The 25,215-nt window shown below is 45.9% G+C and overlaps 1 protein-coding gene across 1 annotated transcript; it reads left to right on the top strand.

Moving 5' to 3' along the window:
* Positions 1–576: 576 nt before the first annotated feature.
* Positions 577–24,930, top strand: RAB39A (RAB39A, member RAS oncogene family). Its single transcript, XM_080817528.1, has 2 exons — positions 577–938; positions 23,801–24,930. Exons 1-2 carry the CDS (start codon positions 712–714, stop codon positions 24,225–24,227), a joined length of 654 nt encoding a protein of 217 aa, XP_080673654.1. The 5' UTR covers positions 577–711; the 3' UTR covers positions 24,228–24,930.
* The last annotated feature ends 285 nt before the right edge of the window (positions 24,931–25,215 follow it).

Genomic DNA, 25,215 nt, shown 5'->3' with positions numbered 1-25,215 from the left:
GCTTGCTGGAAGCATCCAGAACTTGCTCTGCAAATTTATTTCGATTCCGTTCTCCGCTCTTTCACCTTGAGCGCGTCGGAGGCGGCGCCGAGCAAGGCTACACCGCAGGACGCCGCCAGCTGGGACCTGCGGCAGTCCGGGAAGGGGCAGAGCTCCCAGGGCCGCACCCGTCCACGGACGAACGCGCAGCGGCCGCGACCCCCGTGTCGGCCTCCGCGACTCGCAGGAGCCCACCCCGACTCCGACGAGCCCGCCCCCTCCCCCCCCGCAAGAAAACGGTTCTCACTTTTCATTGGCTGACCCTGGCGGAGGGGAGCCCCCGCTTCCTCTTCATTGGCTGCCTCTGCCGTCACGGCCTCTCGCCACACCCACCTGCCCGGCGGCGCCCAGTGAGCGCTGTGGGAGGAAGATTGACCGAGGGCGGCGGCGGGAGTCGCGCGCAGCCGGCCCGGGAGGTCCTCCCTCCCCGCCCCACGGCGCCGCGGCCCCCGCCCCGCCCCCTGGCCCGAGGCCCCGCCCCCGCCCCGGCCGGGTCCCGCCCCTCCCTCCGGAGAGGGCGGGGACCAGGCGGCGGCCGCAGTCGCAGGAATATGCTGGAAGCCGGCGGGCGGACGCCCGGGCGGTGCTGAAGGGACAGTTCCCGCCGCCGAACTTGCCCCGCGGCGGCAGGGCGGGTGGGGCGGCCCCCGAGCCCGCGGGGGCCCGTGAGCGATGGAGACCATCTGGATCTACCAGTTCCGCCTCATCGTGATCGGGGACTCCACGGTGGGCAAGTCGTGCCTCCTGCACCGCTTCACCCAGGGCCGCTTCCCCGGGCTGCGCGCCCCCGCCTGCGACCCCACGGTCGGCGTGGACTTCTTCTCCCGCCTGCTGGAGATCGAGCCGGGCAAGCGGATCAAGCTGCAGCTGTGGGACACGGCGGGGCAGGAGCGCTTCAGGTAGGGCCGCGGGGACCCCGCGCCCCCCGGGGGCCGCCCCCGCCCTGCTCGGAGGCGGCCCTGGCCCTTCCCTCTCGAAAGTGCAAACACTCCGGCCTCGCTTCCCCTTCGCCCCTCCTCTTCCAGGGACGACTTCCTCCTCCGCGATCTCTCACTTCTTTCTTTGGCGCCCATTTCCTGCGCCCCGCCTTGCCCTCCTGAAGCGGGGAGGGGTCCCCCGTCGCGGACCCCCCCCCTCTTGCCCCGCGCTCTCTGCCCCTGCGGGTGTTGGGATCCCCAACTCTTCGGCACCCCTTCCCCTGCCGCCTGCTCCCCAAACTCGGCGCCCTTCGCTGCGCACACCCGGACCCGCCCCCCGCTTCCGATCCCCCTGTCTGCGCCCCGCTCGGTGCGGCCGGGGGAGCTGCAGAGTGGGGTTCCCACGTTGGTGACGGATCCCTCCGGCTGGACGGCGAGCGCCGCTCCTGCCCGGCCCGCTGCCTGAGCTCACTGGGCACCGTACGGCGAGGGAGGGGGATGCGGGAATGGTTGGAACACCTCGCGGCCCCGAATGTGGTCATCAGAAATGCTGGGCCATGTGACCCGTGGGAATGTGTCTTGGGTAGCAGCTGGATGGAACATCGGGGACACAGGCACAGCGCGGGGGGTTGGGGGGGGGTCCTTGTTTTGTTCCGAAAGGGCTGAGTTGTCTTTAGAAGTTGGTCATCATTGGTGGTTTAGCGGAGAGGAGAGAGACACACTTGAGATTTTTGTAACGAACTTTTCCTTTATGGTATTTATAATGGCTGCCTAACGTTCCAGGCTGCTAATACATCAGAAAATGCGTTCTGCGTAGAGAAAGAGGGATCCAAAGGAAGAGTCTCATTCTAATGTTCACCGAGACCCTGAAGGAACGATTTTGCAAAGACAACTCAGGTTACACAAATCAGAATTAAATGTAATTCGTTCGCATTTCCTGGATGTTTAAGGCTGAACCGCATAGTAAAGCATATTTTGAAGTTCTAGGAGTTGAGGACACTTTTTTTTTTAGAGGAAGGTAGGAAATTTGATATATTGTAATGTTTTGGATTGTGGTTTTTTTGTTTTTGTTGTTGTTGTTTTTTTTTTTTAAGATTGCTCTGTCACCTGTAACTCCCTTAAGCAAGCATTTTGCAATCTTTAGCAAGTACTCTGCTTGTGAAACGCAGTAGTCCATGAGGGGACTTCCCAAACGTGGCTTCCCCTCACCAGCCCCAGCCAGTCCCTTTCCAATGAGATTGGCCTCTTCTGTGATAGAGGATGTTCCAACTTTTAAAGTTCTGGCTTCCATTCCCAGCTACACGCGGATTCAGACAGATGATAAGTGAACCGCTCAACTTGCTCAGACCTTAGTTTTCTCCTGTGTATGAAAGGAAAAGATGGTAGGACCCACCTTTCAGAGAGATGTTAAAGCTTCCTGTTTGAATTAGAGTTCCGTGAAGAATTTTGTTTTTCCTTTTTGGGAATCCTTTTTTTAGTTAAGGTTTCAGACATCTGATTCCTCATCTGTAAAATAGGGTCATTTAGATCTCTTAAGATTCCTTCCAGTTTTACCATTTGTTTTTAAGATTTTTATTTATTTATTTGACAGAAAACGGGAGAGGGAACACAAGCAGAGGGAGTGGGAGAGGGAGAAGCAGACTCCCCACTGAGCAGGGAGTCCCATGGGGGACTGTATCCCAGGACCCTGAGATCAAGACCCAAGCTGAAGGCAGAGGCTTAACGACTGAGCTACCGAGGCACCTTCCAGTTTTACTGTCATTAAGACTGATTGCAAATTTCTGTCCTTGGCATCTCAGTCAGAGATGAAACTTTAGATATTTTGGGGTCCAAAAAAAAAGCATTTACTAATAGCTCTTGCTTTACCCTCTGAAATGAATATAATAAAAACATATTCTTTATGCCTTAAACTCCTAAAAACTAGTGAGTTGCAACTACAAGAAACCTGAGTAGTAAAATCTTATTGTCTTTAATCATTTCCTAAAAAGTTGCCCCTCAACTTATTGACAAGATAGTTAAGGATAATTAATTTGTTAGAGTTTAAAGTCCTTTCTGCTAAATAGATCATTGTTTTTTAATGCCTTTGAGCACATGTAAATAGTAATTCATTGTATATACATTATTAAAACCAGACAGTACCTCTCCCATAATAATACAAGGACATTTAGGGAATGTTTACTGACAATGAGTCATGCTTTGTTTTGTCTGGCTCTTTACCAAAGATATATTCATAAATACATATGTATTTCAGTAGCTACCTCCAAATACTTGCTTTTCTGTTTAGCAGAATTTTTCACCATATAAAACAACCATTGTTAAATCATTCTGTATCTTTATCTAAGAAAACAGATACATTTTGAATAGTAAATATCCTATACATTTTATTTCATAGCAAGGTACTGGAGTTCATGAACATATTAGCCATATCATATCATTAGGAATTCATGGGAAATTTTATATTTGAAGGTTTATTATTGATTGGATATAAATTAGCAAAAAGGAATCTTCTTTTTTTTTTTTTAAGATTTTGTTTATTTATTTGACAGAGAGATCACAAGTAGGCAGAGAGGCAGGCAGAGAGAGAGGGGGAATTCCGCAGGCTCCCTGCCGAGCAGAGAGCCTGATGCAGGGCTCGATCTCAGGACCCCGAGACCACAACCTGAGCCAAAGGCAGAGGCTTTAACCCACTGAGCCACTCAGGCACCCCAAAAAGGACTCTTCTTTAGATAACTCAGGGTGTAGCTTGAAAGCATTAAGAAAACAGAACAAAATAATGAGCTGATATTTATTGCCATACTTAGCCTTAGTTTTCTTCCCCCTAGCTTGAGATATAATCGACACATAAAGCCTTAATTTTCAATGTTCAGATTAACACATGCTAGAAGACATAATTACTTGCAAAAAGTGAGAAGGAACAAAAAAATCAAAGCAAAAATGGGCTTACAAAAATAACATATGTGAGTGTACCATAAATTGTAATATTCTTATTAACACTGTGTTAATGACAATAAATGTCAAATTACTGTATTAAGGAGAGTCAAAATTACAGTCCCTTCGTTAAAGATGAAAATTTATTTCTCTTGTGTGTAAGTCTCAAGGTAATTGGTCTGTGTTGGTGGAGGGGCTCTGCTCTGAGCCATCATTTGGGTACCATTCTTTTGAATTTTCTGCCAGTCCTAAGATATTATCATCTTTGTGAACACTGTGTTCCGGCACGAGGGAGGGAGAAAAGAAAACAAAACTCTAAATCAAACAATGTTCCTTTTTTTTTTTTTTTTTTTTTAAAGTAGGATCCGGGGGCACCTGGGTGGCTCAGTGGGTTAAAGTAGGCTCCGTGCCTAATATGGGGCTTGAATTCACAACCCCAAGATCAAGAGTTGCACGCTCCAGCGACTGGGCCAGCCACCCACGTGTCCCAGCAATTTCTTCTTAAGCAAGTGAGAGACCCCCGTGGTACAGATCACTTCAGCTCTAAGTTCTCTGAGAAGAAATTAGTTACAAGACCACAGTTAGGCTGAGCCACCATGTATGTGCCCATGAAGAAGGGAAGGTCGGTCTGGCTTTGTGGGTTTTGCAGGGAAACTAGCAAACACCACTTTCAAATTTTAATCATCACGGTGGACAAAGTTTAGCAGGAAAGGAGGCAAGACTATCCTATAACACAGTGTTAATAAAGGTAAATATTAGAAGGTGCTAGAAGTATGGAAAGCGTCAATTATAAGGATAAAAATGTTGAACTTCCCATGGAAAGCGCTTAAAGCAATATGAAGATAAAACGAGATAAAGAAATAGCTACGTTGGCTTGTAGGGATAGGAAACTTCACGGCTTCAGTCCAGATTTTATTTTATTTTATTTCTTTTTTTTTTAATTTATTTTATTTCTTTTTTTTTAATTTATTTTATTTCTTGTTGTCTGATCTTTGGGGTGTTATGGTTACAGCGAGTGATTATAAAGCTAGCTATAAAGAGAATAGGATCCTCCTGGTAGAGTGCTTCTCAGAGTGTGTCCTGCCGAACAGTTATCCCTTGTGATTCTTTTTTAACAAGGAATTCTGTGCCCAGCTAAATTTGGGAATCCCTGTACTCCATGTACCACTCTCTTAGAAACTGATATCAAAGGCTATCAGAAGTCATGCAGCAAAGAAGCCCGTTTAACTTTGATTAAACCATGTCTCAAATTTTATTTTTAAAATGTAAAAATTTACGCTAACTTGTGTTCGAAGGAGTGTAACCCCAGAGAGGCTCCACTGATGAGCTCCTGTAGTCACATCCTTGGAGCAGAACCTGAACTTCCGTGCTGTAGAGCGATGGAGGACCTTCTGATGTTCCTTTACCAGCCAGTTAGCAAAGGGTGTTAAGTAGTCCGTGCTGCTGAGGGTTAGCCCTGGCCTCCACTGGCCCCCAGCATCTGCGGGGGGCCTCCACCCAACCCATGGAACGTTCTGAGCCTCGCCCCGCCCTCCACGTGCCTTGTCGTCTCTTTTTCTGTAGCACCTCTTCTCTGGATCTTTCTCTTCCTCTGGTGTCCTGCCTCTCCTTCAGCGGCTTATTTTTCTGCTACCCTCTCCTGTCCGTCCCTCTCCCCTTTCCTCCCACCCTCCATCTTTCTCTCTCCTTCCTTCTCACCGAAGCGTGTCTCTTACTCTCATTTCATTTTCTCTGTCCCACTGGCTCCCTTGCATCTGTGCTGCCTCCCTCCCTTCAAAATACGCACGTGAACAATGTTTAAATGCGGCTTAATTTGCCTCTGAAACCAATAAGACATGATATGTTAATTCTTGAATTTAAATTTTAAAAAGATAAAAAAAATTAAAGTGGCTTAACTTATGTTCTTTGTTTTTAATTTTTTTTAAAGATTTTATTTATTTATTTGATAGAGATCACAAGTAGGCAGAGAGGCAGGCAGAGAGAGAGGAGGAAGCAGGCTCTCTGCTGAGCAGAGAGCCCGATGTGGGACTCGATCCCAGAACCCTGAGATCATGACCTGAGCGGAAGGCAGAGGCTTAACCCACTGAGCCACCCAGGCGCCCATTTGTTTTTAATTTTAAAAGCAAACAAGGTGAACCTTTGTTTCTCTTTAAGAGACTTTATTTATTTATTTAAAAATTTTATTTATTGATTTATTTGAGAGAGAGAGTGCAGGCCCATGAGTCGGGGGAGGGGCTGAGGGGGAGGGAGAGGGGGAGTCCTCAGGCAGACTCCCTGCTGAGGGAGGAGCCCCATACAGGGCCTGATTCCCTGTCCCATGAGATCGTGATCTGAGCCAAAACCAAGAGTCAGATGCTTGACCCCCTGAGTCACCCCAGGTACCCGTTAAGAGAACGTTTTAGATGCCCAAACTAAATTGCTTTGTTTTGGTTTTGATTCCTTCCCTCTTGATTGCCGTTCATAGTCTTCAAGAGAAAAAGATTTTCCAATCCTGGTTCAGTGGGTTCATAACTGCATGTGTCACGGAGCAGAAGTTGTCCGCAATTAAGTGCCATAGTCATGACAGTCTCCTGTTGGTCCAGGTTTTTAGAAGCAGTAAAAGCGATGCTCTATTTGTGTTGAGTCATCAGATAAAATAATGTCTTGGTTAAAATTATTTGTGCTGTCAGGGTGCCTGGGTGGCTCAGGTCATGATCCTGGGATCCTGGGATGGGGCCCTGCATGGGGCTCTCTGCTTAGCAGGGATCCTGCTTCTCCCTCTCCCTCTGCCTCTCCCCCTACCTCTGCCCCTCCCCCTCCTTCTGCCCCTCCCCCTCCCTTTGCCCAGCCCAGCGCTTATGCTCACTCCCACTCTCAAATAAATAAATATTTTTTTAAAAAATTAAAAATAAAAGTAAATGAAAATTGCTACCCCACACACTCTACCTGGCTTATCACGAAACATCTCATTCGGGTAAAAATCACTGTTTTCTGAAAGGAATGTAATAAATGTACTATTACTATGTAATAAAATACTGGTCTAACCTTCAAGAGTCCCAGAAAAACATGAAGCAAAGGTCAAAGTATGTTCTAAATGTATAAGTATGTTTCTAGCTGAAGCTGTAAAAGAGTTTCGAAATACAGGTGAGCAGTTCTATACATAAGTGTGACTAAGCAAACATTGATGGCTAGCTCGCATATTATTTTAGTTTGGCTTAAAATCTTAACAGTGTTCTCTTGAACATTCTGAAGTGTAGTAAAGTTATTCTGTTTTTCTTCCTATGGTAGCGATTTAGGAACAACTTGCTAAGTCCAATAACTGCTTTACTGGCAGAAAGTCTTTAAGACCATCAGCTTGTATCAGTAGCAAGGGTACAAAGAAGCCATCAAAATAACTCAGTGCCAACAAAATACTGAGGTAAAGGGGCAGAGACTTCTTTTTTAAAGATTTTATTTATTTTATTTTATTATTATTTTTTATTAACACGTAATGTATTATTTGTTTCAGGGGTACAGGTCTGGGATTCATCAGTCTTACACAATTCACAGCCCTCATCATAGTACATACCCTCCCCAATGTCCATCACCCCGCTACCCCATTCCTCCCACCTCCCTCCCCTCCAGCAACTCTCAGTTTGTTTCCTGAGACCAAGAGTCTCTTAAGGTTTGTCTCCCTTTCTGGTTTCGTCGTGTTTCATTTTTTTCCTCCCTTACCCTAGGATCCTCTGCCTTGTTTCTTAAATACCACCTGTCAGTGAGATTGAATGATGATTGTCTTTCTCTGATTGACTTATTTTGGTTAGCATAATATTAACCCTCTAGTTCCATCCACGTCATTGCAAATGGCAAGATTTGGGGGGTTTTTGATGGCTACATAGTATTCCATTGTACCGCATCTTCTTTATCCATTCATGTGTTTATGGACTTCTAGGTTCTTTCCGTTGTCTGGCTACTGTGGACATTGCTGCTAATAACGTTTGGATGCACGTGCCCCTTCGGATCACTACATTTGCATCTTTGGGGTAAATACTCAGTAGTGCGATTGCTGGGTCCTAGGGTAGCTCTATTTTCAACTTCTTGAGGCACCTCCACGCTGTTTTCCAGAGCGTCTGCACCAGCAAGGGAGCTGAGACTCCTCTTGGGCTTGTTTCTATGTCACTTACGTGGTGAGTGAGTTGGAAGTCATGTGCGAAATGTCTTGTCAGAGCCATGCTCAGAAGGTCACCAGTGACTTTTCTTGGCAAAATGTGATCTTTCTCTATGCCTGTTTTTTTTTTTAATTCATTTATTTATTGTTTAGTTATCTCTACACCCAACGTGGGGCTCGAACTCACGGCCCCTGAGATCAAGAGCTGCACGCCCTTTAGCCTTACTAATATTTTTTTTTTCTAATTTTTATATGATTGGGTATGGTTTCTTTTTAAATTATCTTGCTGTACTAAGAATGTTAAAAGTGGTTTTCCTTCTGATTTTTTTTTATGATTTTATTTATTTATTTGACAGAGAGAGAGATCACAAGTAGGCAGAGAGGCAGGCAGAGAGAGAGGGGAAAGCAGGCTCCCCACTGAGCAGAGAGCCTGATGCGGGGCTCGATCCCAGGACGCTGGGATCATAACCTGAGCCGAAGGCAGAGGCTTAACCCACTGAGCCACCCGGGCGCCCCTTCCTTCTGATTTTTAAGTCTTTGTAAATATATTTCCTTTTTGTAGGACTTACTGGGCTACAGCTTCACGCAAGGCTTAGGGACAGCCTTAATAACAGATTCCCGCATCAGAAATATGAGAGAACGGTATGGGACCCAAACTGCACCCTCCCTGAGAAACGATTGAGAAAGCATACTCCAGACAGGAGTTAGATGATATTAAGAACTTACTGGCATGATGAAGAAAAGATGATAATTTCTTAAATTCTAGATATTGCCTCTTTATTTTCCTTCAATGTAGCATTTTGCAGAGTGATGTTAATAGGTATAATTTGAGAAGAGGTTTCCTTGATCAAATAATTTGGGAAATGTTGGGCTGTTGCAGGATTTCTCAGAGTTTCTAATCTACGGATATAGTAATACATATTGTGAATCCCCAAGATAGATGTGGTGTTTCCCTAACCCAGAGTCCTTTTACACAGAGCGTTTTATTTTATTTTTTTTTAAGATTTTTATTTGTTTGTCAGAGAGAAAGAGAGAAAGCAAGCACCAGGAGGGGGAGCGGCGGGCAGAGGGAGAAGCAAGCTCCCCACTGAGCAGGGAGCCCAAGGCGGGACTCGATCCCAGGACCCCGAAATTATGGCCTGAGCTGAAGGCAGACACTTAACCGACTGAGCACCCAGGCGCCTCTACGCAGAGCAGTTTAGGAACTGGTAGGTCGGCAGGTAGCTGGAGCACTTTAGGAGACACTTCAAAAAAAGAAAAAAAAAAGTATGGGCAATTCCTTAAATTTTAGGAATATATTGAGAATCTCTCCCAGTTTCTTTTTTCATGTGATTCTCCATGTCCCTTTTTGCCGGTGCTCCTGGGTATGATGTCATCTGATTTCCCCTTTAAAACTCTTGATGTTTTAGGAAAAATCCAGTACCCCCTCAGAGTCCCCCGGTTTGTGTCCCCTCAGTCAAAAATAAGAGGTGATCTTCCTGACTTCTAGCCCTTTGTCACACTTTCACTCAGATCCCATGGGACCTTCGGCTTTTGTTTTAAACACAGAGCCTCCCAGTGGTAATCACTAGAGAAACTGGAAGAAAGGTAAAGGAGCAAATGGGTGAAACGTCTTAATTTCAGACTGTTTAGGTACGAAAGAGCTACCGTTGAAAGGCCGTGGGAAAGCGAATGTCAATGACGCAGATGTGAGGTGAAATTGAAGACCGATTTGATAGAGTAGATGGATAGACTGTGAAAACGAGTGAGAGAGAAGATGCCGTTAGCTGTATAGCAGACAACCATTGGCAGCAAAGAAAATTAGTGAGAAAGGGGGCCGGGGGACAGACACGTGAAAGAAGCCACAGAGGGGCCCCTAGGGACTCAGCTGGTTAAGCGTCTGCCTTGGGTTCAGGTCATGATCTCAGGGCCCTGGGATCGAGCCCCGCATCAGGCTCCATGCTCAACAGGGAGTCTGGTTCTCCCTCTGTTCCCCCTGCTCATGTTCTGTCTCTCCCAAATAAGTAAGTAAATAAATAAATAAATAAAATCTTAAAAAAAAAAAAGCTGCAGGGGTCAGCCACACTGTGGTCAGCATACTGGCCGTTTTAGCCCATAAATAACTGTAGCCACAGGACCGGGAGAGAACAGACAGGGGATCTGCTAACAGCAGACCCAGTTGTTAATAATACAGTTAATGTCCAGAATGGCTTTAACTTGCCCCAGAGGTTATAGCTCCTGGGTGGTTTGCTCAAGGACCCTGTTCTCTTAACTTTGTGTTCTGAGCTCTTTCTGCTGCACCAGGCCTCCTGTTGTGATGGAAAAGACTTTTACTGCACACTGTGAAGTTTCTGTCCTGAAAAGTACTCCGTGGGCACACAGCCACCTCCCCCCGACCCCCGACTTCTCTATACCCGAGTTAGTTACCTGCTCCATGCAAACCGTAATTTTACAGCTGTGTTCAGAAAACAGGGGGGAAGTAGCTTTGCACACAGTAGCAGTACTGATCACTGGCAGCAGACAGCTGTGGCTGCACGGACCCTTCCCCCGCCTCCATGCAGTGCTCCGTGACTGCACTGCTGCGCCCAGTCGCTGCTGTGGACAAGCCTGTATGACGGGTCCCCCCTCATTAGACAAGGAGAGGCTTCGGGTCCCGCCCAGAGCTAGCTACCAGCAAATGCTGGCCCTGGTGTCTTCTGATTTCGTAACTGCCACAAAGTAGCTTTCCAGTCCTTCGGTGCTGTCCCCTTTTGTCCTGGAGAAATTGAAATCAACCAGGATGATTTCCTTGTGGAAATCCAGGCACTGAGTCAGCTTAACTGTTTGTCCAGCGTTCGATCTAATAACAGGTAGAAACGTAAGTAGGAGAGGGGGGTGCCCGGGTGGCTCACTCAGGTAAGCATCCGACTCTTGGTTCCAGCTCAGGTCATGAACTTGGGTCGTGGGATCAAGCCCCGCATAGGGTTCTACGCTCAGGAGGTGCCAGCTTGAGATTCTCTCTCTCTCTCTCAAATGAATAAGTAGAATTTTTTCTAAAAATCAGTAAGCTATAGTCTCACTTTCAAGGTCCATGCTGTCCCTCGACGGTACAGACTATGCCGCTGGAACGAAGAGACTGCCCAAATCTGGCTCCTTAAATTTTGCAGGGCTTTTTGCTCCTCCCATAATAAAGTGGACGATCAGGGTGGCTGTGCCTCAGGACCGGCTTCCAGGATTCTTCAGTCTTCGCTGTTTCCCAGTCAGCTGGAAGGAGGGGGAGGAAGCCAACTGCAAATGGCTTCTCCAAGGGGTTGGATGGCAGACTGCACACACTGCTTCTCCTGTCCCATTAATCTGGATTTCGTGACATGACCATAGAGGACTGCAAGAGAGCTGGGGAACACAGTCTCTCCCAAAACTTGGGAGTTCTGCCAGGAAAGGAAGACAGGAAGAATGCACCCTGAGAGACAGTTGTCTTTCTCAGTGAGTTGTAGCTAGAAAGATAATAATCAAATTTTTGCAGTAAGAGCTGATAAGTACAAAAATAAGTTCCCGTGGCAGAACAAGGGGAGGCATCATCCTCCGTACCTTGGGCGAGGGCTCATTTCAAAGGATGGATCCCAAAGAGGCTGGTCCTTGATGCTGGGATGTGAAGGATGTGTGAGTAGAGGGAGAAGTAACAAATGGACCGACTACAGTAGAGAAAGAAGTGGCTTCCGGTAATGATAGCAAATTGAACACCTGTATCCATTCTAGCCTTTTTTCCCTGAGCTCTCACTAAATGAGGATCGCTTTGTTTTGGAACCATAAACCCTCAGACAAGGAGAGTCAGGGAAGGCGACAACAGCACCAAAATTTTGGAAGCAGGAAAGCAGGTGGAGGGATGGTCAGTGAATTAGCAGATTCAAGAAAATGGGCTTCTAGGCAACAGAAGGACAGAAGTGAACAACCAACCCAGGATATTCCAGTATATTCCATCGAAGCCCCAGATACTTCTGGAAGTAAGAGTGCGAAAATAAGAATCATTGATTGCCAGTCTGGTTAAGAAACTCTGGGTTCGGGGCGCCTGGGTGGCTCAGTGGGTTAAGCCTCTGCCTTCGGCTCAGGTCATGATCTCAGGATCCTGGGATCGAGCCCCGCGTCGGGCTCTCTGCTCAGCAGGGAGCCTGTTTCCTCCTCTCTCTCTGCCTGCCTCTCTGTCTACTTGTGATCTCTGTCGTCAAATAAATAAATAAAATCTTAAAAAAAAAAGAAAGTCTGGGTTCTCCCATCCCTACCACCATTCCACACACCAGGTAACATCCTCTCCCCCCACATTGGCAAAAACTGGAAATTTATCCTTGGGAAAGAGGTAAGAGTCTTCAGTTGGAAGAACCAGGCAGAGTTGAAGTCAGGCTGGCTTATTAAAAGTAAGGGTGTTTAGTGAATGCATGCTTGTCGGATGCTAATACAGTCTAGTTCTCTCGGCTCTCCCCTACTCAGCTCCCAGAACGCTGCCGTCAGCAAATGCCCCCCACCTTCAAACACTGGTGACACCATTTTTGTTCTGAAGGATCTGACCAGCCCCAAAGAAGAAACGTAAGATACCAACTTGAGAGATCCTGCAACTAAGTGATCCATCCTCATTTTCTGGCCATGGGGCTTTTGGTCTCAATGTAAGATTGCAAGAAATATTGGGTGCACCCCTGGGTGGCTCAGTCGGTTAAGCTTCTGCCTTTGGCTCAGGTCACGATCCCAGGCTGGGATCGAGTCCTGCATTGGGCTCCCTGCTCGGCAGGGAGTCTGCTTCTCCCTCTCCCTCTGCGGCTCCCCCTGCGTGTGTGCACTCTCTCTTTTTGTCAAATAAATAAATAAAATCTTAAAAAAAAAATCAGCCCAGATTCTTTATCATTCTTCCCATTCATATGAGGGGGGCTTGTTACTACAGCAAGCCTGGCCTATCTTTACGAATACACAAGATAATTATAAGCCTAGAAAAGGTTGTGCAGGAAAGAAGAAGTCACAGTTCACTTCAGGGCTTGGCAATGAAAAGAATGCCTGTGATCAGAATAACACAAATGCCAAGAAAGGATCTGCCTAAAATTATGATGTCATGATACTGGCGTTGGGGACTGGGGATGTGTGGTAAGTACGCATGGCACTTTGATGAAAACACGAGCTTAAGAAAAAGGAGGGGCACCTGGGGGGCTCAGTCGGTGGAGCCACTGACTCTTGGTTTCGGCTCAGGTCATGATCTCAGTTGTGCGATTGAGCCCCGCATCAGGCTCTGTGCTCAGGGGGACTCTGCTTCTCTCCATCTCCCTCACTCTTCTCCCCACCCCCATCCATGTGTGCGAGTGAGCTCTCTCTCTCGCTCCATCTCAAATAAATAAGTAAAATCTTTTTCAGAAAAAGAGTGAAAAGAACGTGAATGTAATCTGTTCAAATGCCTTGAAAATGAAAGCCGCATAACTTCAGAGACAGAATGAAGTGAGAAAAGGCTACACATCAGTTACAATTCCGCGATGTGGGGAATTATACACAAAATTATACACAAAAGCACGTGAGACAGAGCAGCGCAGAGAAAGTCGTGTGGAAACAGACATAAGTCACAAAAATGGTGGGAGAATTAGAACCCAAGAAAAACTATTCTTTCTTTTTTTAAAGATTTTATTTATTTATTTGACAGAGAGAGAGAGAGAGAGATCACAAGTAGGCAGAGAGGTGGGCAGAGGCGGGGGCGGGGGGGGGGGGAAGCAGGCTCCCTGCTGAGCAGAGAGCCCGATGCGGGGCTCGATCCCAGGACCCTGAGATCATGACCTGAGCCGAAGGCAGAGGCTTTAACCCACTGAGCCACCCAGGCGCCCCAAAAAACTTCTTTAGTTGTGTTAGATCACATAATGCTCTGTGTTATATGGAACATAAAATAATCATGAGAAGATGGTCATCGTCTTATTTTTATTTGACAGAAGGATGCCAGAAAGCGTTGGAAGTGCGTGCTTGAAGTCTTTTATACGTTTTCTGGTAACACCGATAGAAAATAAGCATCCTGTCATCATCACCTCGCAGACAATTAGCGAAGCTAGAAACAAACCATTCCCATTCATTTCCAAATAAACTCTTCTGATTTTCACACATAACTTGTTCTACTTTCCAGAACCCACTGGAAAGTACAATCTGAATCACTCCCAAATGTAAAAGAGCAGTTCTTGAGAAAATGTGAATGATTTCACCTATATGCTTATAAGTATATGCAGTTATTCAGCCCATTTCTCTCCTTTTGGCTTCGCAAATCCCTGCTATATAAATAGCAAAAGGAGAAAAGCTTTTTGGTATTTCTCTGTTCTTCCGTTTGCTCTGCATTTGCGTGCTGCCTTGGCACAGTCTGGCAGTAGGAACTTGCTCGGCTGTGGATGTGTTTCTTTACAAATACTGCTAGGGCTGCTCGTGCCTAGTTCTGTGGTAGACACTGGGGAGACAGCAGTCCAGAAAAACCGACAGCAATCCTTGCTTTCGTGAAACTCCTCTGCTAGTGGAGGAGTCGGTCTATAACCACATAAGCTGGAAAAACTACATAGGGTGTCGGTGTTAAGTGCTGTGGAGGAAACTAGAAGGTAAGAGGTGAATAGAGCGTTCTAGGAGCTGGAAAGACCTCACTGTCATCGAGTGAGGATCTGTCAAAGAAGGAAAACAGAAGGTGGTTATGGGAATTACGTACAGTCAGAGAGAGACTATGGCTCGTTAGGTTTTGTCAGTAATGCAGATAGCCTCTGCAACCACAGACTTGATCTTTTATGCAGAGACCCTGGGAGTACACAAAGAAAAAGAGTTTCAATGTTTGCATGTATAGAGAAGGATATCCTAAGTTGTGAGCTCCACGTTTCAGAATCTCAGGGCAGAGAGGGGCTGGTAGCCTCAGTGATGATAAAAGGAGCGGAGAAACTTGTGTTTTCGTCTCTTGACTTGTGTTTTCGTCTCTTGAAGGCTGTCCTAAGAGCCCGAATCACAAAGCCAAGTGATTTTACCAAGTGAAACAGGTAAATACAGTATCGACACAATGACTGTTTCCAGAAGGGCAGTCACGAGGCTAATGCATTCGTAGGCTGCTTACTGGCAGCAGCCTTTGGCATCAAAGTCCGTCTATCCTCTAAATGCCTACTTTACAACTGGCAAAGCCACAAGAAGGGCATTTCCAGGATGGAACATCTGGTTTATTTTACTTTTTTATTTTTTTTTTTCAGTATTCCAAGATTCATTGTTTACACACCACACCCAGTGCTCCGTGCAGTCCGTGCCCTCCTTAATACCCACCACCAGGCTCACCCATCCCCCCACCCTGGTTTGTTTTCCCTAAGTAAGTCAGCAAGTACTCTGTATCTTGTCGCTTTTTTAAGACGCTTGTGCACATCCAACAAAATTCATATTAATAGCATAAAAGGTTTAGATAATCTGGCCACTTTCAGATAAAATTTTATATTAAATAAATATAAGAGAAATAATCATGTGCATTCCAGGACCTCTGGACTTTTGTCCTTCATATGACAGCAGCATCTTGTTCCCAGTTTCCTCCAGGAAAGCAGATAACTCTTTAATTTGAGATATTTACATTTTTTAGAATCTCGGTCTCACATGTCATGTGGGTCAAAAAAATTTCAGATTCCCCGAGGCTCTTCATTCACACTGGATTGCATTGCTCCTCTATTAAGTACTTCGTTGTAAACGTCAGCAATCCCGGTGCTGTCAATATCACTTGTCTACATAGTGTTTTAGGAAAAAGAAAATTAAGAGGAAAATTAACATAAAATAGTTGGCTATTTTTCTTTTCTGAAGCAAAAATAGTGCAAGAATCAACCTTGCAGGGGCACCTGGCCGGCTCAGTCAGTTAAACGTCTGCCCTTGGCTCGGATCATGGTCTCAGGGTCCTGGGCTCGAGCCCCGCATCGGGCTCCCTGCTCCATGAGGAGTCTGCTTCTCCCTCTCCGACTCCCCCTGCTTGTGCTCTCTTGCTCTGTCTCTCAAATGGATAAATAAAATCTTTAAAAAAAAAAAAAAAGGAATGGTTGAAAGAAAATGTGGTATATACATAAAATTGAATAGTTTTCAGCCATTAAACAAAGGAAATTCCGTCCTAGGCGACAACATGGGTGAATCTTGAGGACGTTATGCTAAGTGAAAATAACCGGTTACAGGACAAATACGGCATGATTCTGCATCTGCGAGGCATCTGCAGTGATCAGATGCATGGAACCAGAAAGAAGAGTGGTTCCCAGGGGCTGGGGGGAGGGAGAAGGAAGTGAGTTGCAGTTCGCTGGGTATGAAGTTTCGGTCATGCAAGATGAGAAAGTTCTAGAGATGTGGTGTACAGTATTGTGCTTACACTTTAAAACAAGAGATGGACCTCTTGTATTTTTACCAATTTCAAAAAAGAACGAGTTTTGGCCTCATGTGGATGTGGAAGGTTATAAAACGTTTGTGACTTCGTTTTGTCATTCTTCTCTTGCAAAATACATGTGGACTCTCTCTGTCTGGTCTTTGGTTGCCAGCACCAAAATGGGCTTGAGGAAATCTAAATCCTCAAGAAACGGAAGTTTCTGGAAGCATGTCTGAGGCACAGAGACTTGACTGGAAGCTGAAAGGGCCAGGCTTGGAATGAATCAGAAGATCCCAGGAGTCCTGGGCAACGGGAACCACAGGAGGCCAGAGTGGTCCTCACCCTGCTGTCGTCCTCTGTCACCAGGCAGCTCACTGCCATAAGAAGCCCTAAATGACCAGCCAGCAGTGTCAGCGAATTCTGTAGACGCATCCCAGTGTTCTCTGGTGAAAGCATTTCTCCCTGGGATACTAAAACCCTGACGTCAGCAGAGTTCAGAGTCACGGGGATTAGAAGCAACAAAAAATTGTAGTGACTCATTAAGTGTAATTGTGAAAGGCCCCATCATCCGACTTCCACCCTTTGTCTCCCAAACCACAGCCTCTGTTTATGAGGAAAACCACCTCCTACTCTGTCCCTCACGTGTTTAAAACACAGACGTTCCGAATCCTGCTGGAATCTTCCAAGCTGTTACCTCCTGAATGTAGGTGTAACTGAGTCTTAACCCGTTCCCCAGTTTTGCAGGGCCAGATGCCTCCAGATGACAGTGACACGGTAAGATCAACGAATCCCACGGTATCTGCCCATTTCCCTGTCTCTACCTCTGCTAAGTGACATCATTGGTCTGTAGCACAGTGTGGGATGCCACATCCATGTGTAAGGGATCCTGTAAGTTCACAGATGGGGAGGCTGGCATGGTTTGAGTCCAGATTCCGTGTCTGTTACAGTGGGGATGCCTTGGTGTCCCCTCCATGATGATCGCCCCAGAGAAACATACCATACCCAGAGTGTCAGTAGCTGCTGAAAAACTGACTTCTGACCAGTGACAGTCCAGTCAAGAGAAAGTCTTTGTCGAGCCCCATCACTGCCTCCATCTCTGTGCCCTGATCGCTTTGAGTCTAAACTGGGGTGAAAATACGGACTGATAATGACATGACAGGGTATTTTGTTGCAGCGGTTATTAGGAACGCTCCCCAGAGGGGAGGGGGAATGAAGATTCGCATAGAATACCCGCATTCACAGGCTCCAGACCCGTCAGTATACCTCACGCCCAGCCCCACACCCTTAGCCTCTGCTTATGAATTGGTGTAGATCCTCACCTACCTCTTTCCATCTCTTTCTCTGGAAAAAGTACCACAAGATGGCCACAAATGGGAGGGGCTGTCTTTTCCACGAAACTTCAAGTCCGCTGTTGAGTGGGGCTGACTGAGGCCAGCACGCCGCGCAGAGGCATCTGTAAGGCAGACGTGAGCGTTCTCCCCTTTAGGTATAGGAAAATCCCGCTAAGGCCACAGGTTGAGAGGGTCCCGCGAAACCCGGCGTGCTGGGTGTGTGAGCCTTGTTACTCTAGGACTCCTGTCCTGCCTGTGTACACGGCTTCTGCTTGGTGACCATGTTCCAGCCTGCTGAAACAGGACCCCCAGCGCTCGGGGAGCACCCAGCCCTCGGGGAGCACTCAGATTACACACTCGCCTGGTCTTCCAGGCAGTTAGTGTCTGTCAAAGCCAGGTTGTGAGTCAAGAACTAGTTCTCAAAAGCATAATGGCTCTTGACAAAGAGAACAAAACTTTATTCCAAAATGCCACTCCTGTAATCGTCCAGTGGAACCTTCCCCAGGCTTGACAGAGCATCCCAGTCGGCTATGGATACGTCTGGCAGGTGCCATCAGATCTGATGGACCATGGGCCATGCAGCCAAGCTCCGTGCCTTGTACCTTGGGCCAGCTGAAGGGGCTTCTCTTGCTTTCCGCCCTATTAAGCTGATAGCCTTTTGGGTCTCTGACTTAATGGGTCAGAGAAGTACCTTCAAATATTACACAAGTGTCCTCCACGATCCAAAAAGACCCACCAAGTATTAAGCTTTTTTTCTTCTTGGTAGCGGGCATAAGATGCCACAGTTCATCTTTGGAGAGGTTTTAACACCATTCCTCAGATTAAGGGACCACCCTCGACCAAGAAACTTCACAGAAATTACTGACTGCTGTATTTTCGTGGGATTTATACTTGGGATGGATCTATCTGTCTATATTTAATTTATCCGCTCTTCTCTAGCCACCGATGTGCTCATAGAATCTTAATGACCTTGGTATGAGAATAGAACACACTGCTAATAGCTCTCAATATTGGGCACCTTTCTTTTTTTTTTTTTTTTTTTTTGCACTGCTGGTATCTCTTTCCCTCAAACGTCCTCATTCTCTCTGCCACTTCTCCCGTTTCTCCAGTGGCCGTGTTCATGGCTTTACCAGATCCACCACTTACCTCCTCACTAAGAATGGGCGCCAGGGACTTGAGAATCACTGGATATTCAGGGACGTGGCACCTGCTTACCTTTCACAATCAGCAAACCAATATCCCGAACTCAGAAAGTGGAAGGAGGTGGAGAAGGGTGGTATGCAAGAGTTACTAACCTTGAGGGACGCCTGGGTGGCTCAGTTGGTTAAGCCGCTGCCTTCGGCTCAGGCCGTGATCCTGGGGTCCTGGGATCGAGTCCCGCATCAGGCTCCTTGCTCAGCAGGGAGCCTGCTTCCTCCTCTCTCTCTGCCTGCCTCTCTGCCTGCTTGTGTGTACTCTCTCTCTCTCACAAATAAATAAAATCTTTAAAAAAAAAAAAAAGAGTTACTAACCTTGAACACAGTTAATTCTGCCTACCAACCTGAGAAACAGACTCTGACCAAAGACCGCCATTTTTCCTTCAATGGTGGTGTCCGATAAGAGGAGCAAAGTGTTCCTCCCATTCTCTTTTGTGGGAAGAAAGAGGTTGAAAGGGAAATCCTATTTCTTCCTATAGTAGTCGTCTAAGTGTGAGGGAAGGGGGAGAAGAGTTTCTCCTGATACCAGCAGTATTCCTTGGCGGTGGTGAATGTCTACTTGGGATTGGTTATAATTAATTCATGGGGACACCAGCCTGCGTGGCTGAGTGATTTTCCCGGAAACATTCAGCGGCATGCTGGACTGCTCCAGATCCGAATTTTCCCTGATGAGTATAGCCGTGGGGGAGGAGCTTGGGAATTTAGATATTTCCAAGAGACCAATAATAGTGATGTCTCCCAGAACAACGAAAGAGGTGAAAATAGGAGGGTATTGATGTAATGGGTAGAGAGTAATAGAGTTACTCAGTAGATTACAAATGTGGATATAGATTTAAAATTGTCACTGAACATGGGCTGCAGAGTGTGAGATTTTGATCAAAAGTAGGCCGTAAATCTGCAGATTTGGAAGTAGTGAATTTCTGATAATGAAAAGGGAATAGATGAGAAAGGAAGAATAGAGGGATGGTTCTTTAGAAACGAGGAGAGGAAGTCGAGTAGCAGAGGTGACAGCAGACAACCCATCCAGTGACAGGAGCAGAATGACAGGAATTGAGATGGAAAGCAAAGCAAAGCACTCATGTCTTCAGCACATGGAGAGTGACCACGCACTTGGCTGATGACAACAGATGACAGAGCCAGATGGCATATGCCTCAAAGGAGCAGAGAAGTTTTGGGGTTTTGGAGTTTTTCTTTCTGGTTTGGTTTTGTTTTGTTCTGGTTTTTGTTTGTTTGTTTTATGACACAGGCTGGGAGAGAATTATCTGGAAGTGGCATTGGGGAAGCAGAAACCATCTCCTCCAGATCCTATAGAAAAAGCAACTCAGTCATGCTGCAGGGAAGCTGTGTGGTCGGGAAATGAAATTACATACAGCAGGTGTCAGTGAAGGCAAGGAGGAGGGGAAAACATGCTGCCAGGAGACAAGTCTTTGAATATGGGAGAGCAGTCACTAACGATGTAGCTTTCAGGTGTATAAGACCCAGTAGGTTTCTTTAATACTCAAAACCAAACTGGGGTGCCAGCCTTGGGGCTCGATCCCGGGACCCTGGGATCATGACCTGAGCCGAAGACAGACACTCAACCGACTAAGCCACCTAGGCGCCCCAAAAATAAAACCTTAAAAAAAAATCAGATCTTCCTCTTGGGAGGGACAAGGGTCTGCTGAGTACTTGTACCCCTGAAGCTGTCCCCCATGAGTCACCTTCCCCATTATACCAGCATCATGCCGCATTCAGCAGGCGCCATGTCCCCTTCCCAGTTTTGCCAGAGGGTAACCTCATAACTCTAAATTGTTCTCGTAACACACCTGAGACCAGATTGGAATCCATTCCTTTTTCTCTCCTTTCCTTCTCTTCTTTTCTTCCTTCCATTTCCTCCCTCCCCTAATATTTGTTTCCCTTTCTTTAAATCATCCATTCATTCAGTGAGACTTTCAAAGCCCAGAAGGAAATAGTTAAAAGTAACCTGCCGCAAGATGTTGTTGCTTACAGAGAACTGCTACTCATCATCAACTCTGCAATTCTTTATAGGGAGGCCGACCTACGTAGTTCTTTAGGATCCGTACCCTGCTTCTTATAACACTTGTGAGAACTTCTGGAGACCTCACTGTGACCCAAGAGAGCAGGTCCAAAGAAACATCGTTGCTCCTCATCTCCCTTCTGTAAGACCTGCCTTTCAAGTTCCAGTGTTCAGTCTATAGGCCTGGCTCTTCCCCTTAATAACTGACAGCAGGGTTGCCCAGTTGTTTTAGGGGAGACCTGTCCCCCCGGGACAACCATATCTGAATCTGAAACCTAACCAGATCAGAATTCTAAACCTAATATCCGTGCCCACACATAGAACCTGAAGATCAAGTTATTATATAGAAAATGACAGGGGTACCTGGGTGGCTCCGTGGGTTAAGCCTCTGCCTTCGGCTCAGGTCATGATCTCAGGGTCCTGGGATCGAGCCCCGCATCGGGCTCTCTGCTCGGTGGGGAGCCTGCTTCCCCCCTCTCTCTCTGCCTGCCTCTCTGCCTGCTTGTGATCTCTCTCTATCAAATAGATAAATAAAAGAAAACCTTAAAAAAATGACAGATGTCATATTGAGACCATTTATTCCAAGTAATCATTAATAAGGGCTGTTTTATACTGTACATGGTATCTATTTTGCTATAATTTCATGCTATAGAATAACTTGCCAGCTGTGTTCCCAACGTGTTTGCAAAATTAAATACAAAGGGCTAGAGAACATGGCATTTCCCACAGTGTAAGACAAGCCTCTGCCTAATACAAAAGCAGTTCGGCATTGAGTGTTCAACCACAAAAGTATGTCTTTATAAATTAAACTAATGGTAGATTAAATAGGGGGGATAAAAGTAATGCGGAATTGGTGATGGGTAAATTAAAACTTTTGGTCTAATAACATAGCCTTAATTACGTTTTTTTTTAAGGCCCTGCATGCCTGCCTAAATTCACACATATAAAGATAACTAGCAAAACAGTAACAAGTTATCCTTCAATTTTTTTTTAGGTTCAGCAGCTTAAATGAACTACATTTGAAGCCTGCCAAAGTTGGTGGGAGATTTTTTCTTATTGTCAGTGGCTGTATCGTGCAGTAGTCCTTGAGAATCTCTCTACTAAGAATTCTGAAGAGGGGGTGCCTGGATGGCCCAGTCAGTTAAACGTCTCATTCTTGATTTCAGTTGAGGTCGTGATCTCAGGGTTATGAGATCGAGCCCCTCGTCAGGGCAGTCTGCTGGGGATTCTCTCCCACTCCTTCTGCCCCTCTTCCTGCTCTCTCGCCCACTCTCTCTCTCCAAAGTAAATTAAAAAAAAAAAAAAAATCTGGAGCCCCTGGTTAGCTCAGACGGTTGAGCATCTGCCTTCAGCTCAGGTCATGATCCCAGGGTCTTGGGATTGAGTCCCAAGTTGGACTCCTTGCTCAGTGGGGAGCCTGCTTCTCCCTCTGCCTCTGCCTGTGGCTCCCCCTGCTTGTACACTCTCTGTCAAATAAATAGATAAAAATCTTAAAAAAAAAAAAAAAAGAATCCTGAGGAGAAGCAGCGAAGCAAACGAAAGGGAAAGAAAAAAGAGGTGAAGTACTTTCTTCACACTCCCACAACAAATGGTGTTTGGGGTATTGGGTCACTGAACTGAGCTGTGGTTTCAGCAGTAAGGGTCATGAAGGTACACAAGAGATGGGGAGAGTAACAGTTTTGCCCTATGGACCCCCCCACAAAGATCTTTGGGGGTCAGATGAGCTTCATTAAGGATCATCTCAATATTCAAGATCATTGACTGCTCAGAAACTGAGACACGGACCATCTTTGCTTCGTACAACACTTAACACTTTCCCTCCCCGTTAAGCTTAATCAGTCCAGTATAACAAATATTAAGTGACATCTGTCATTTGCCAGGCAGTATGATTGTTGGATACTTGAGAAAAGATGACCCTCAAGAGCCTTGAGTTGAGCGGGAGACATACCAGCCAATCCAATCAGCACATGGTGAAAACGGATATAATCATAATGGCAATATGCCAGAGGCTCAATGGAGGTAGAAGAAGATTGCCTAAGAGAGGTGGAGGACAGAGCCCAGGAGCAGGGAAGGCTTCTCATATATATGACTTTTGAACTTGTTCTTGAAGGAGAAATAGGAGTTATCTAGGCAGAAAAGGGTAGGAGACGTTCTAGGTAGAAAAAATAACATGTAAAGGCAAGAAATAGAAGAAAGAGTATGGCCTTGCCACCTTGCCTCATGGTTCGGTCAGGAAATAAACAGCACATTTGAAGGGTTAACTAAAAGTTTAACGAAGTGGGAAGTGACCATGTCTGGAAGTACGGACAAGGTGAACGACGTCAACAAAGGATGGTGAGGCATTCGGAGTTAGCAATGACGAGGAGCCATTCACCACCTGGCCTAAAGAGACAGGAAGGAGAATGGGATTTCCCGAACCCAGTGGAACCCATTAGAAAGGTGCTTCTCGATGGGAGCCATGACCAGAAACAGGAACACAGCTGCTCCTCAGCCGTGGTCTGGCCGAGACAAAGAGAAGAGTGGACACCCAACCTCTTTCCTCTGGTCTCCAGCTGGTGCTTCCGTGGGCTGGACCTCACTGCAACTGGGCAACTTCACCAAATCTTTCTATATTCCTATGTTTTAATCCCAGTAATGTAATAATTACTCTTATCCGATACTCGAACATAAAAACGAATCATTGTAAGTGCGGGATGACATACGATGTAAGTCCTTTTGTCCTTTTGAGAATAACCACACTTCGGTGTTCTGTCCTTGGGTGAAACCAGCTCGCCTGTTAGTTTCAGAGCATTTTTGTCCACTTAAGACACTTCCTGTTTGATTTCTAAGTTCGGGTTAAGGCACATTGAGCTACCTTCACCTTCCATTACGGTGCTACATTGGAAGGGGAGAAGCAGAACGTGTCCTTTGACCACCCGTTTTCCTCCTTATTTTCCAGATCGATAACGCGCTCTTACTACCGCAACTCAGTTGGTGGGTTTTTGGTGTTTGACATCACCAACCGACGATCTTTCGAACACGTGAAAGATTGGCTGGAGGAGGCAAAAATGCACGTGCAGCCGTTTCGGATTGTGTTTCTGCTGGTGGGGCACAAGTGTGACTTGGCTTCGCAACGTCAGGTGACAAGGGAAGAAGCCGAAAACCTGTCCGCAGACTGTGGTATGAAGTATATAGAAACCTCCGCCAAAGACGCCACAAATGTCGAGGAATCCTTCACGATCTTGACGAGAGACATTTATGAGCTTATTAAAAGGGGGGAAATTTGTATTCAGGATGGCTGGGAAGGGGTTAAAAGTGGTTTTGTTCCAAATACTGTGCATTCTTCCGAGGAGGCAGTGAAGCCCAGAAAAGAGTGCTTCTGCTGACTTCAGACAAGCCAAAGAACGACGGTGGAGAGACTGGGGTCATCTCAGGATAAGTACCAACGTTAACAGCAGAACAGTCACGAGAAGGATTCCCGCCCGCCTTCGCTGTCCTTTGGAAGAAGGTATTTAATTCAGATCGCTATGCTTCCCTGCCACACTACCACACTGGGTATGTTGCTCAGTTATCAGGCAAAGCAGACAACTTTTTCTTGAAACTTGAGCATCTACAGAATTACTCCCATTCCCACTTTGTTAGTGTATAGCTCACTTGAATGTCCACGTATATTCATATTACTCATTTTTCTTGACAGTTAGAAATGGGTTTTGGGGGGGGGGGATATATAGTCTGACCGGAAAGATTGTATCAGTCTTTGCATTCTCATTAGTTGATTTGTTGATACGAAATAGCAAAGTGGATTTCAGCGTGTGCTGTTGGCTTACAAAGTAAACAGTCTCAGGCATGTCACCAGCTGGGACTAAAATAACACTTCCTTGTATAAGATACGGCATTTTTAACCATTCTTTGAAATGTTTATCCTCCCTTAATTTGCCTGAATGTAAGAAAATAAGTTTTATACTCCTTTTTGTTGTCTGATTTACTGCTTCTGATAATCTTATGTTTTATAAAGATATCTAAGGATCCAAGCAGAATATTTTATTGCAAATATTTATAAAAATAAAAACAAAGGACCATTCATCAGCTTATGTTTTGATGTTATAGTATATTGTCCTTGTTTAGACAAGAAAAACAAATTTATTTATGACAGGCATTTTCAAAGAAAGTAAATACAACTTGCCTTGAACTATTGTCAAAACTATTGATATAAGTAAATGTGGAAGGTTTTTAGTAATTGCTTTGTTGTCCACATAAGTTTCTGAATTTCCCTATTTCTGGTACAAGATAATTATAGGAAAGATTTCTGGACAAAGAAGATTGGTTAGATGTTTGATATATTTAGCATTCAAATTGTATTTCAGTAAAATTAAA

The sequence above is a fragment of the Martes martes genome (genome assembly GCF_963455335.1).
Source record: "Martes martes genome assembly, chromosome: 10".
Taxonomy (NCBI): Eukaryota; Metazoa; Chordata; class Mammalia; order Carnivora; family Mustelidae; genus Martes; species Martes martes.
Note: the sequence above shows the minus strand (reverse complement) of the source record. Positions and strands in the feature narration are given on the sequence as shown.

Excerpts from the sequence above, each read along its gene's own strand:
- RAB39A (XM_080817528.1), top strand. The coding sequence starts at position 712 with ATGGAGACCATCTGGATCTACCAGTTCCGCCTCATCGTGATCGGGGAC. Across the intron at positions 939-23,800 it reads GCGGGGCAGGAGCGCTTCAG|ATCGATAACGCGCTCTTACT; the intron begins GTAGGGCCGCGG and ends CTTATTTTCCAG.